The 14,182-nt window shown below is 39.5% G+C and overlaps 1 protein-coding gene across 1 annotated transcript; it reads right to left on the bottom strand.

Annotated features, from left to right (window-relative positions):
- Positions 1-50: 50 nt before the first annotated feature.
- On the bottom strand, positions 51-13,318 carry LOC119910063 (non-compact myelin associated protein). Its single transcript, XM_038728437.1, has 4 exons — positions 12,877-13,318; positions 2,646-2,752; positions 2,176-2,260; positions 51-1,304 (listed from the first exon to the last, which is right to left on the bottom strand). The coding sequence occupies exons 2-4, from the start codon at positions 2,737-2,739 to the stop codon at positions 1,040-1,042; spliced, it is 444 nt and encodes a 147-aa protein (XP_038584365.1). The 5' UTR covers positions 2,740-2,752; positions 12,877-13,318; the 3' UTR covers positions 51-1,039.
- Between the last annotated feature and the right edge of the window lie 864 nt (positions 13,319-14,182).

Genomic DNA, 14,182 nt, shown 5'->3' with positions numbered 1-14,182 from the left:
ACCGGCTGAGGGCGCAATAACTTACCAAAACCATAACAACAATTATTCTAACCGCACAGTGTACACAGTGTACTACATGTGTACACGTGTACTAACAGAAGTATCCGAGCCTATAAGGTTATATGATGTTAAGCTTTCTTTCAACTTGTCCAGTGTCCAAATGACAGGTCAGCCACAATTAGAAATATTACATTTTATTTTCATCTCACTTAATTTAAAGTACCACAAACATACAAATACAAATACAGGGAGCAAAGAATATAAAGTGCAAAATCCTTTGGTGTCAAACTAAAAAGGATTTACATCAGTGTGTTAGGCTTACACCCAGATGTCTCTCAAAATCTCTCTCTATCTTTTTTTTTTGTTATACAAGGGGGAAAAATACAATGACATTTTAAAGATTTTTTGACAAAAAATAATCTGAACGAATATCTGATCAGAAGACAAAGACATAAATATTGACATATTGAAAAATCTGCAATATCAACATATTTTCCTCAAACGTACTAGTATCCATTAAACAATGAGTTAGCTTCATAGCTTCTCTTTGTCTTCTATGAAGTTGATACTAATTCTACATTTACTCATACCAATGTGGTCCTCCTTTATTATAGAAATGTACACACTTAAGACCAATGTTTTCAAGCCATTACAGTCTTTACCACACATTTTCTTTATTGCATTAGTTGTGATGGGACATCTGCTAAAAATTCAAACAGTAAGAAACCTATGGCCTCCATACTCTGAACACTGACTGTAGCCAAAAAGCAATTCTTCATATCAATATGTCATACAACATCCCTTATGAAATCCAGGGTATCTGTTATCAGTACAATTTTGTTCATTTTGTGCATTTTGTACACCAGGAGGACATCTTGTTATCCATGTAGTGACTAGCGGTGGCTCAGTTGGTGGAGAATGGCAGTGACAACACTATCGTCATGGATTGTGTTTCCACAGGATTCAGTCAACACACAGTATGCAGTCAGGGATGAAGGTAGCACATCAGTCAGTGCCTGTTGTGAGACTTGTCCACCTGCTATGTGTTTCCTAATGATGGAGGGTCATTTATGGTGACCACAGTGGATCCACTTGTGGTGTTGAATTGCTCTATGTGGTTTTCCTCCACTCTGGGCAGCCGGAAGCTGTTGTCTGAGCCTGGGATTGAATTGGCGATGCTGCCTGACACAGAGCTGACCCCCATGGTGCTCAGCGGCATGTTGCTCTGAGTTGTGGATTGTGACGTCTTCGCACGAGGTTTGGAGCCACCGCTGGCTCCCAGGACTCTGGATACATGTGTCCGCCTGGCGACGATTATACCGTGATGTTAGTAAAATTACTCACTTCACTCACATTATTAGCAAATTATCATGTGACTTTTATCTATAAGATATACTCAACAGTTACATAGACATATGGCAGACATTCCCTCTAGCCTTCTAACCTAATTTTTCTTGTATGCCTATTACTTCAAACACCAAAGATACCTGGGACAGTAGTTGTCATCAAAAATGACACATGAATGAAGAACCCATGCTTTACTATTAAGTCCGAGCCTTTTTGGCCATGGTCCCATAAAATGAAGCAATGCCTATATGTGACGTTTCATCATTCCATGTCCCATATCTTTTTTTTTTTTTAAATGAATGAACATACATTTTGTAATTCTCTCCCGCGTCTCGTTCATTATCTTGGGAGCCCTCAGATTCATGGTACGAGGGTCCAAACCCTCAGGTTGGCTGTGGCAGAACATTACAAAGTACGTTTGCTTTAAATACTGTAATTAGTATTTCCACTCTATACTACTTTGTACATCTACTTCAAAAAGAAATACTGAAAAGCTTTGTATAATACTGGATAGTTTTACCCTCACAGGCCTCTAAAATGATTCAAATACAATCCAAGAAGGAAACATCACAGGTCACATGTGTCCAACTCGTGGACATGTGTGGTCTATGAGTAAGCATTGCTGTAAGAATATGCTGATATGAGTTGATATGTTGAAATGATTTATTAGTCTACCTAATGTCAGAGACAGAGCCTCATAAAAAGGTTAAAAGCAGCCGCAGGTGTCTGGTCCTTCTTGAAGTGGATAAAAATAGCAATATATTTGTTTGACGGCTCGTGACATTGACTATGCAGCAATTTTCCTGTTAAACAGCATTGCGGCCCTACCTGTTGTACGTCTTCAGGATGATCAGGACAATGGTTAGAATGATTATGATACCTATGACAATGACAGCGATCATTGCCCCAGAACCTGAGAGACACAGAGACAGGAGGAATGAGTTGAAAAATTTGCACATCACATTTTGCACATTCCCTCTACTTCATGCGGTGCAACTTTATTTTGTGTATCCTCCAGAAGTAGTGTGTAGTAGCTTAGTAACGCCATCACTCACAGGCAAACAGAACATGGCAAATATTTCCTGTTAAATGCATAGGTGCCACTCCCCTACAAACCATCTAGATTATGCTGCGTGACGCAATAGGTTGTTATTTATGAGGCTTGGCTCATCAGGGACACTCTAAAGTCTGATGGTGTCCACAACAAACACCTCATTCCCAAGGGTGTGTCTTATCGAAAAGGGCAGAACACTGCAGACATGCGCCCACACATACGCAAACACTTGGGATATCCTTACTCTGGATGAGTACTTGTTCTTTGGACTTTGTGGTGGCGGTTGTGTTTGAAGGAACTGTAGTGTTGGTCACAGGTGAGCCAGTTGAGGCTTGCATCTTCAGCAATTACCTGCACAGACAAACAAACACAAAAAAGAACATGAGGGAAATACTTTTCCAGAATAAAATACTACACTCATACTACAGATTAAACAAGGAAAAAAGAATAGAATGACAAAAGTATGGGATTTGAAGTTTAGAATATCATACAGTATACAAACAGTAGGTAGGTGGCATTGCAGAGGGAGTGGGAGCACCACTCATCAGAACATCGTATATGAAGTACTAATCAGTGTCGACTTTCCTACTACAGGATTGACGTGCTGGCCAGATAATGCTTGTCATTAAGACATTTTTATGTACAGCCTTATACTGTACACTTGAAAACAAAAAAAAAACCCTGTACGTTTTCTAATGGTTACATCACTCATTGTGCGTGCAGTGAACTGACCTAAAACTGAATGGAAAGACATGATTGAACAACTTTGTGTTTGCTCTTTATCAGATCACGCAGCAGGTTCACGCTCTATTGTCATGTCTGCTAAAGCGTTACAAAAACATCTGTGGTTTTAGACATTTATCAGACAGACTGATGTAAGCCAGGACAGACCTGGAAACAATGACCAAACATGTCAGACAAGTACTTCCTTCTTGCCAATTTTGACACTTTTTTTCTCAATGTCAACTAGTCCCATGAAAAGACCAAAACCAACAATGAAATGATCATACAAACATGTTGTTTGTGTAGCTGAAGCCTAACATAATTTATTCCTCTGTGACCGATACCTCCATTGTTGTCCAACAAAAAATATTACAAACACCACTGAGCCACACTGTTGCACTGGGTGACACAGTCCTTCATTGCAATGATCATAGCTGATGGTGGTTTATTTTAAGCCATTCCCAAACCAATCTGCTGCTGGAAATATTCCCTACAGTATCAAATGTGTATTTATCTACCTCTGAATATAGTTCCCAACAAATGCACTATTTACCCCAGTTTGAGTAATGTTTAGTAAAAAGTACAGTGCTTGGCTGTTTTAGGAAATGACTGCTCCTTTTCTATTTTTTTAAATGAAACAATAAATTTGTGTTTTTTGTTTTAAGATTTACATCCTTAACATGAAAAGATGGACTTGGTGCTGGATGCTGCATGCTGTGTGGTGATGTTGGAAACTATTGGAAGGCAGACTAACGTGTTGTTGGTCTTTTCATGGGATTTGTTGACAAAAATTAAAATATAAAATAAGACCAGCCCATCCATCCATCCATCCATCGTCAACCGCTTATCCTGCGTACAGGGTCGCGGGGGGGCTGGAGCCAATCCCAGCTGACATCGGGCGCAAGGCGGGGTACACCCTGGACAGGTCGCCAGTCCATCGCAGTGCTTTGTTTATAAGTTCCATAAAAAATTTAAATGATGATTACATGTAGATTTTTTGCAGATTTTTCATCTGAGCCTTTGTTATAGAAATATCCTCCTTTACCACAATGGAGCCTCATTATGGGAGTTCCTCATCCTCCTTTTCACATAGTGTGACATAAAACAAAGAGTTGATAATGAGTCATTCAAACATGACTCAGAGGTGTGATCATTAATTATAAAAGCTGCCATCTTCATCATGTTCATCTTTAATTATATCACCACTAAGCGCAGTGGATTCTTTGCAAAAGTGTCTTTCTTTATGTTTCAATGACTAATCCTAAAATCATCCAGTGTGTTAACAACATTATTTTGTTAAACCACCAGAGAAATGACAGGCTTTGCAACTGTGTTGAAACTCTTATTTTGGAAGACAACTTTTTAATTATAGGAGACGGACGGAGAGAGAGCCATTGCATTAAAACATTGGCAATCTGGCGATTTTAGATTGAGAATGGATCCACAATCTACTTTTCAGGCAAATCGTAGAGATCACAGTATTTAATGTCCTCCAAACTTCATATAACCTCACTGAAATAGCAGATGCATGTTACATGAACAAACCAAAGGAATCACTCTTTGGCTAGCCAAGAGTACTTGAAAAGTGTCATTCTATGATTATGTTATCTTTTGGCGGAATTTACAACTTCAAATTAAGTTTTTATATCTTTAATGCAATGTTGTGTTTTACTGGTGCAAATGGAGAAAGTCATAGACTGGATCTACTCTACAGGGCATTTTAAAATTGAGAAAAAAGATAACAATTTAGATTGTGATTGTGATTAAATCAATTATGATATTAGTGTGATATTATTTTTGGGCCAGATCACCTACCCCTAGTTACAATTAAGACATGAGTTAGAGCAACATTGCACAGCGTCTGGGAGTGAAGCACAGCAGCACCATCAGGTACTTCAAGCGGACAAAATTTGCATCAGCTATAAAAAGCTGGAAACCCTGGCACAAGGAAGAGCTGCCCTTACTCCCATCCCTTGCAATCTTCCATCTCTAAGTTTGATTGACTGCTCTATTGATTACATTCAAATTCACAAGAAAGTATGCAAAACCTTTACATCTATAGCATCACTGTCTGTGAAGACTGATTAAGTTCATGACCAAGGCCGAAAAAAGATTAGGAACTTCACTGTTACAGTTCTGATATGTAGCCTGCTGTCACAAAGAACCTGTTATTATAAATGAAAAGGTGGGAGTTCAGTGGGAACGCCTGGCTGCTGAAAGAAACGCTGACATACTTCCTCCATCTCTCTTTCACACACACTTACAGTAGCCTAATTAGTTTCTGCCACAGATATTACCACTGTTCAATGAATACTTCTACAGTTTGGAAAATACATTTATAGGAAGACTGATACCACTCTCACGTCAGTACGATATGAAGCTACATCTAGCAGCCAATTAGCTTAGCTTAGCTTAGCTTAGCACAAAGGAAACTAAATTTACCTGCACCTCTAAAGCTCATGAACTTCAACTGCTGGTAGGCAGATTTTGTTACCTTCGAACAGAGCCAGGTTAGCTGTAAGAGTGGCATCAATTTTCTCATCTAACTCTCAGCAAAAGAGCAAATAAGCACGTTTTCCCAAAATGTCAAACAATTCTTCTAAAACATGCTTTCCTTCACTCCATGTATGTTTTTAATTAAGGTTTTATTTTAACTAGTACATTTTTATTTTCAACTCAAGATGTACTTTAACAACTTCAGTTTACAGAGGTTATGAGATTAGATTATTGGCTCCTTATTGAATGGTATCTGGATACTGTGTTTCAGCATGTAAATAGTGACTTGTGTACATAGCCTTAACCATTAATGCCTCTGAAATGTGCTTATCAAGGAGACATTGTGAAAGGACCATTTACAAACCTATGCAGTGTACACAGGCAAACTGCGCAACACTTTCCTGTAATAGGGTCAATAATTGTAGAAACTATTCCACAAACTAGGACATCGACTCTTTCAGATTGAGATGGGAGGAAAAACCAAAACAGAATCTTAATAAAAGCTGAAAATGTAGAGCAACTTGGAGGTAGTATTTGATTACTTTTGTGTACTGAATGTTTTATTCAGCTTTGCTCGACAGCAAACATTGCACAACCAACTCTCCCAGTGTTGACATACTATTAAGCATTGAGATTAGTCATGACATATATCATAGTGCTGTTTGCTGTGGTGACAGCTTCTGATAAGTGTCTAACTGATCACATGCTGTTTAAGGTTGATAACACCATTGCTTTGGTAACATGGTGGAGGATACGGCATGCAGCTGATGTTGGCATGGTAATGGAACTACCAGTAAAGTAAATATTATTTAAATAGCCCAAAATCTAGAATCACAAATTTTCTTGATGGGCTTTTGCACAGTTTGGCATTAAGGGCTGTATATGTATGTGTGTCAACTTATTTTACAGTTATCAGCCTTTTACCTGAATTTGTCAGTCAGTCCGTTGTTCACAGTAAATGTACAGTGAATATGAATATTCAGTATGAAGACTGAGGCTAAATCTAGCATTTAAACAATAAATCCAAACAAACACAGAGATGGATGTAAACACACTAACAAGACATCAATTACTACATAATGGGCTTGTGATTCACTTTTGTACAGAAAAGGACTGTGCTGATAAATGTACATGCACAAGATACATGTTGTTCACAACGTTATGATTTGAGTGGACAATATTGTACTTGTATTTATCAAATTTCCATGAGGCACTTCCCATAGTACAGGACAGAGATATATTTAGCTCGCTTTTTAATAAAGAAAAAGTCCATTACTTTAGTTTTACTTTAGGTACCAAACTAGATTTTTTTTGGCAGCAAGTAGTACAGCTGGAGCAATACTTGATCACCTTGTCACACAGTCAGAATCATGTCTTATAAAGAGAGGTGTGGTTAATTTGCTGATTAATAAACCGTTTTCTTCTTATAAGAAAATGGTGTATGTTATCATATTAGAAACGGTCCTTTTTTTACGACATGAACATTTTTATTATTACTTCAGCCAAACCTTTGGTCATGTATAAAAGGATGACAGAACAAGCTCTCCACAAGTATAAAACACCCACAGCCAGCTGGAAACTAGCCTTTTAAGGACAGTTTTGATTGGATCAATGAAGCTAATTTGATCATGACTTTGAGCTGCGCATCTCATGTTTTGTGTGCTTGTAGCTGTAGCCATAGCAGGAGCGCTGCCTCTGCAGAAGCCATCACTGCTATCTCCAAACAAGAACTGTCTTGGTCAGCGCAACACGATTCTGCCTAGGGATTATGTGTACCAGTTTTTATCAAGAAGAGGTGAGGGCATGATTGGAGTAAGCAAAAGATAGAGAGAGAGATAGTCTTTATTGTCCCAGGAGGGAAATTTGTTTTCACAGCCTGAATGTGTTCTAGCAAAACTCGGTTATTAAAAACTTAATTATCTGTCAACATGAAATTGCTGCAGTGGCACACAGTTATTATAACTGAGACACAATGTTGAACTAAATATTTGATTAATTCGCTGACGAATACATGCTGTTTCATCTCTTGGTGGATGTGTCAACTCTCACAGAATGAGGTGTGTCGTGGGAGCAGGGTAATGCACCAAACTGATTGCAGGTTAGGTTTGGGTGTAGGTTTGGCATGGTAGAGATTTGGGGAAACACCTTCATATGAAAAACCTCCAATACAGCTAACCCTTGTACTGCTCACCACCCTACATCCTACCCGACTTCAAGCAGCACACTCTGCCAAAAGTGTTATCTATGAACACAAGATAATTCATATATGATTGAAAGACATTCATTTTAAGTATGTAGTAAAAAGAGAATCACCTCACCTGATTGGCTCACTTAATTTTAACACAATGTGTTTCCACACATTCAACCACCTCCTAGATTTTAGGTGAGGAGAGGTGGGCATCTATCTACTCTCTCTACATAAGGTACAAATAATTATTTTTATTAATACTTAGTTGAAAACTATGTGAAAGATGACTAGAAAGAACTGCTGCAGGTTCCCAAATGATTTTGCTCTTCAAATTCATTCAGATTTCAAATTCAGTAGGTAAGTCTGACCTGCACAACTAGCCAAAAGAAAACACTTTGGATGCGCTGACCTCTGAGAAAATCTCACATGTATAATAACATTTACCAGGCACACATTCTTTTTAAAAGGCTGGCTGTGTGGTTTACACTTACCTATAGGACAGGAATAAACGTTTTTGTGATTCCTTAAATGGAATACTTCAACATTAGTTATAGTCTAATAAAATGTCAGTGATCGTTGTAAAATATTCTTTGGTGTTGCCCACAGATGGGCACTGTTCTGGCTCTCCACTGACTACGGTAGGGACTGCATGGTATCGTCGACATTGTGTCAGCAGAGTTGTTATAGCCAAAAAGTGACACGCATGCGAGCCCTTTTAGTTTTCTAGTGTAGATAAAGATAGCTGAAGTTGCAGTCACAAGGACAGAGGAAGTGTAGCTGCAGTCAGCAACAGAGAAGGAAAGATCTGACACGCACGTTGGGCAGACAGATTTGAAGAAATTAATCAAATTATATACATTTCATTTGGGCTGACCCCGAATAGTCCATTTGATGCTTCGATGGGCAGAGCCTGATTCGACTGTCAATATTACAGTCGAAGCTTCGCAGCGAAACAAGGATCATGCCATTTTGGCGATATGGGGGTGCTCAACATCTGATTTTAGATAGAACTACCAGTTTTCTCCCAATATGTTAATATACAGCCTATTACAATATACATTTCAACGTTTAATGCTGTAAATAAACATGTAAAAAGGATAAAACTTTCAATAAATGTTTTTAAAGTGCGTAAATAAATCCAAAATTGTAACCCTAACATTAGGTCATCAGTGTGCATGTGAAGGCGTAGCATGTATGTGTGTAGTGGCAGAAGAGATGGAGCCCCAGCTTCACTGGTGTTGTGCCGCGTTGTACGTACCGAAATAGAACCGCGAGGTACCGCAACGTGCATGCAGTTGTCGGCAGCACGGAATGCGCGCAGAACTCTGTACATGGCCGGTGAATGGCAGGCGAGAGAGAGACAGAGAGAGACAGACAGTTTAGCTGGAAATTTACAGTGTAAGTTGAATGAATAGAGACTGTAGCTCTGCAGCTTCTTAAGATTAAAGCGAAGCTACCACCCCCCCAGCTCGCAATGGCTACGCACAAAAACACACATGATTCAACTATCATTGGACTGATAGTCAACTATAGGCTGGACTTGATGATTCTGATTCGACTATGTAAATCCTTAGTCGGGGACAGCCCTACATTTTATATATTGGATCATGATTTACACACAGTGATTGTGTTAAATCCCTAATGCCATACAGTTCTTGACATATAAAAAATAATAAATTTTACATTGTTTCACACAATTTCACGTTTTAAAGTTCATTGACACTAAGTGTATAGGAGCCCACACCTACCTCCAACTCCCCACTCCTGAATTTCCCCTATTCTCATCTGGTCACCCTAGTTGTGCTTTCAGACCAAACGCAAATTTAATCCTCACGACGCTTTCCTTGCATGAGTACATTTGCTGCAAGTGTTCACACACAACGTTCACTCGAAATGAAAATCTTGAACACGCGAAGGCTTTCACGTTGCCTTCGCATCACTTTGCGCCGCCCAACAGGAAATTGCGGCTCTACGCGTCTTTGCATTGACTTTGTATGTAAACTCACCGACCCGAACGCCCGCTTCGCTTTTGGTCTGAAAGCACAGTAGAACCGAGCCAGGCTAGCCAGTCTTTATGCTAAGCTAAGCTATGCTAACAGAGTAGCATTCATTTTCTATCTCTCCATCAGAAAGCAATTACGCATGTTTCCCAAATTTATTCAACCAACACAGCACAGAGTCACATCAGCTGCTACATAGTTAGGGAGAGTACAAACCAAATGGTATCAACTGATCAACTTAGATAGCCACTGGAAATGCAATGAGCAAAACACATTCACCCTTTAAATGTGAGTGCCAGTAAAGGCTAGTGAAACTTTGAAACCCTACACAAAAATGCAAATTTGGACCCAGGATATTCTTCCTGTGATGTAACAGTACTGATCACTAACCTGTTTCTGCTAACTACAGTCAGATATCGTCAATAGGCTTTGCTTGAATTTCTAACTACAACTAATCAGATCCCTTTGTTCTGACGTCTAGTATCAACTTCCAGGCCAGTTTTCTTTTTGCTGTAATACTGCTCCACAAATTGCAGCTAGTCGCTCACACTGCAGATTTAATATCCTTTCTTCCACCCTCAGTAAACAAATCATTTATTGCTCTGTTCTGAGAGTGGACTCTCAACACAGAACAGGAACAATTGAGTTTCCTCTTTTTCATACGAGGAAAAAATAGACAAAGCTGTTGAGTGGTTAGACTTCCCCCTCCTCCGCCACATGTGTTTGTCCACATATCGCGTATAACACAGGCTCCTGCGCACACATTCATAAACACATTCAAAGTATGACCTTCATCAAATGACGGTGTGAGTCAGTAATTGAGCAATGTGAAGCAGGATAATAAGACACACAGGTTCCCTGGAAGAGCAGGCATATAGTCATAGCAATGAGGTCCTCTGGATCACGTCAGATGTGCATTTCCCATATTATTTGTTTTTGAGGGATTTAACTAAGACTTTTATTAACCTCCATCAGTGGCCAAAAGACTTGAAACAGCACTGACAGTGTACAGTGCCTGTTATTGATGTAAATGATGGAGTGAGATAAGTGAGATTAGAAAACTAGCTAACTTGTTAAAAAAAGATGCACGTAGTAAAGAGATAATATATCATAATTGGGCTTCAGCTTAAGGTGTATACTTAAATCATAATTAATAGTGGTGAAAGGGTTAGGGTCGCCTTGCGCCCGATGTCAGCTGGGATTGGCTCCAGCCCCCCCGCGCGACATATGGATTTATAGAAAGGCAACAAAAAAAATGCTGTTGTGTGAGGGCACAAACAAGTCATTGTTCTTGTCAATGCTTTTTACAAAGGCATTGATAGATTAAACTGGCTGACTGGATGCATCCATCGGACATGGATGAAAAGCTGAATGCTGAGAAGCAAAGAGCATCCAGTGCTCAATCTTTACGATTTGACAGCTCCTCTAAGTAGGACTGTTAAAACACCAGATTCTGACATATTAGTTATTAGGCTACTTAAAGATCAATCAGTTGGTAAAGGTCATCTACGTGAGTCAGCCACTGACAACTATTCTTACCACTGTGGCATGAGTACACAAGACTGGACTTAAGCATTTGTTTGGGTTTTTTGTGCCTGATTTGTCAGATTAATCTCCTTTAATATAGAGATTACTTGCTCAAGTTTACTGGCTTTTAATTTTCCAGTCAGGATGCTCTGATTTCCCATGAGTATTATAATCCAATCCAAGATATGTAGTAGAGCTGGCTTTCCTTTTGAGCTGTCCTTCTCATTGTATAAATATCTGATAATAAAGACGTCTACTTTTCATCGGTGTAGATTAGGAATTTTTGCATTGCATTTTTTTATATGAAGCTTTGATTGCTGGTATGTACATTGTGCTTTATAAGGCTGGATAATAAAGCATATTTGCAAATAATGCTTATCTGAGTTGATAATGATAATAAAAGAATGTACATAACCGTGCTTCATCATCCACAGAACCAGCCAGAAGATAATTTTCTTTTTTATGTGTAAATGAGTTCATTTCAGCTTCTTAGATTTGGTAGGGTGTGATCTAGTTACAGCCTCATTATAAGTGCATTCATATAATTATGTTTCCTTAATTACAACGAGTGGATATTATATTGTGAAACATGGATGGAGAGAAAAGCCTCTTGATTTTATTTTGCGCCCTGATATGCTTTTATGTTATTCAGACTTTTTATGCTCTTCTGGGTTCAAATTCCAGTGACTTCAAAGTGGTCTAATCCAGGTCTAATTTTAGCCTAATTTCAATTTTAAAGAACTGGTAACCTTTCAATTCTAAGAACTACACAGACAGCACCCCCCAACAACTACAAATAATTGTTTATAAAAACAAATACTTGTACAAAGTCCAAAAGGCTTAATATATGTTGTGGTGATGGAGCAGTGGATAAGACACATGCCTTTGGTGTGGTAGACCTGGGTTTGATTCCTCACAGTGACATCCACCAATGTGTCCCTGAGCAAGACACATTAACCCCTAGTTGCTCCAGAGGCGTGCAACCTCTGACATATAGCAATTGTAGTTTGCTTTGGATAAAAGCGTCAGCTAAAGGAAATAAATTTAATATCATCACCATGCCTCTTACATCATATGAAAACTAACACTGGTGATCTCTGAATTAGTGCAGCAGTCCTGTTCTAACAGCAGGCATATTTTCCTACAAGGTAACTGCAACTGATAAGATGATAAGTAGAGATGTTTCATCAAACACTCACTTCTCTGTGAGAGATACACGGGTAGATAGTACCGGGAGGCAGAAACTTCATCTACCTCAGATGTAAATCTGTGTTGTTCCACTGGTTCAATAGCGACAGTAGATTTAAAAATTTGAGGGCGATTTGGAATGCAAGCTATTCCCTTTCAACTGAGACTCACCTGCCGTCCCACCACGTTGTCTGGGGAAAACCCTGTTCTCACACACACACCTGGCACAGACACACACACACGTAACCAACTCACTAAAAAATCACTCGCAACTGCAAGAGACCAAGTTTATATGAACACAAAATCTGCCAAGAAGAAGGACTCAAAAAGCAGTGATCCATCTTGTGACTTACCTAACCGTCTCCTATTTGATGTCAGCCCAAGCCTTCTCCAGATGGGAGCCTGAGCAACACAGAGCCCCCTCCCTCAGCTGACTGAGGGGGGCATAGTCCACTGACACGAGGGAGAAGAGTAGTGTGTGTGAACTAATCCAAGAGAGGAAAGTAAGTCCCAGGTGCTGCTAAAATGACAGACACACAGAAAGAGTCTCAAAGAGTTTAAAAAGCAGAGATGCCTCTGTGTGTTTGTGTGTGTGTGGTTTCAGTGTTAATGTGAAGAGGAGGAGGCGAGTGGGGGGGGGGGTGGCTCCATGCTTGCTCACTTGTTGCTCCTGAGCTGCTCCTCGCAGGTAGTAATAATCTCAGGCAGCTGGTTTTTCAGGTCATTCCGCCCGGCCCTTAGGCGTGCCGTGGTCGCTGATCAAAAAGCTCGGCTCCTCTCCAGAGTTTGTCTGCTCCACTTGGCCCTCGCCATGAGCGCTGCCTCTCAAAATCAGACCTGCTGCAGAGGGAGGGGCTCAGTGCGTTCTATAAGAGAAGATGAAAAAAACTCAAATACAACATTTCATATATTGAAATTCGGGATATATCTTATCTTTGCATGTACTGAGTACATGTGTGCCTTTTTTGTCTTTTCATCAAAACAACAAAAGAATCTAATCATTATTTATGGATGATAATAAGACTGCCTGTGTGTGCATGTTTTGTGTGAGCATATGAAGGATGTGGTTTCAGAACTTATCACAAATCCATTCATCTTTGCACGCACATGTTTTATGTAGTTGAAAATTAACTATGTGAATTACAATACTTGTCCACAGGGTGCTGGGTGTGTTTGTAGAAAAGATACAATATGCAACAGTCTTTTGTATTCTATTTTTTTTTGTAGTCTTTTTTTTTTTCATTTCTTTTCATTTCTTTTACTTTTCTTTTCCTTTTAGGACACTCAGCTCCATTCAAACACTTGGGAAAATTTGTATGAAAGTTGTCCACTGAACAACAAGAAAAAAGTTTTTTAGTGGCAATAATCTTCCCCACTGTCCTACTATCTGCCTTGTTCACACAAGCTCCTGTAAACACACTTGTCACGGTAGTCTTACCCCAGAAAGTCACCAGGATGTCGCCTCATGTTACCTCCAGGGGATAGGTGTTGCTCACGACTATAAAGCAATTCAGTGTTGTGCCTTTGTGAGAAAGTGTAACTAAATGTCTTTTGGGCAGACTCACATTGTTCTGCATCACCCAGTGCCCTGCATACGTGCACAGTGCTGGTGTCCCCATGTCCCTATTCTGCTGTGGAGGAAGACCATTGCATAGTCAA

The sequence above is a fragment of the Micropterus salmoides genome, unplaced genomic scaffold, assembly GCF_014851395.1.
Source record: "Micropterus salmoides isolate LMB-PRFRI ecotype aquatic unplaced genomic scaffold, ASM1485139v1 Ms_hic_scaffold_19, whole genome shotgun sequence".
Taxonomy (NCBI): Eukaryota; Metazoa; Chordata; class Actinopteri; order Centrarchiformes; family Centrarchidae; genus Micropterus; species Micropterus salmoides.
The sequence above is the reverse complement of the archived record's forward strand: the minus strand, read 5'-3'. Positions and strand labels throughout refer to the sequence as shown.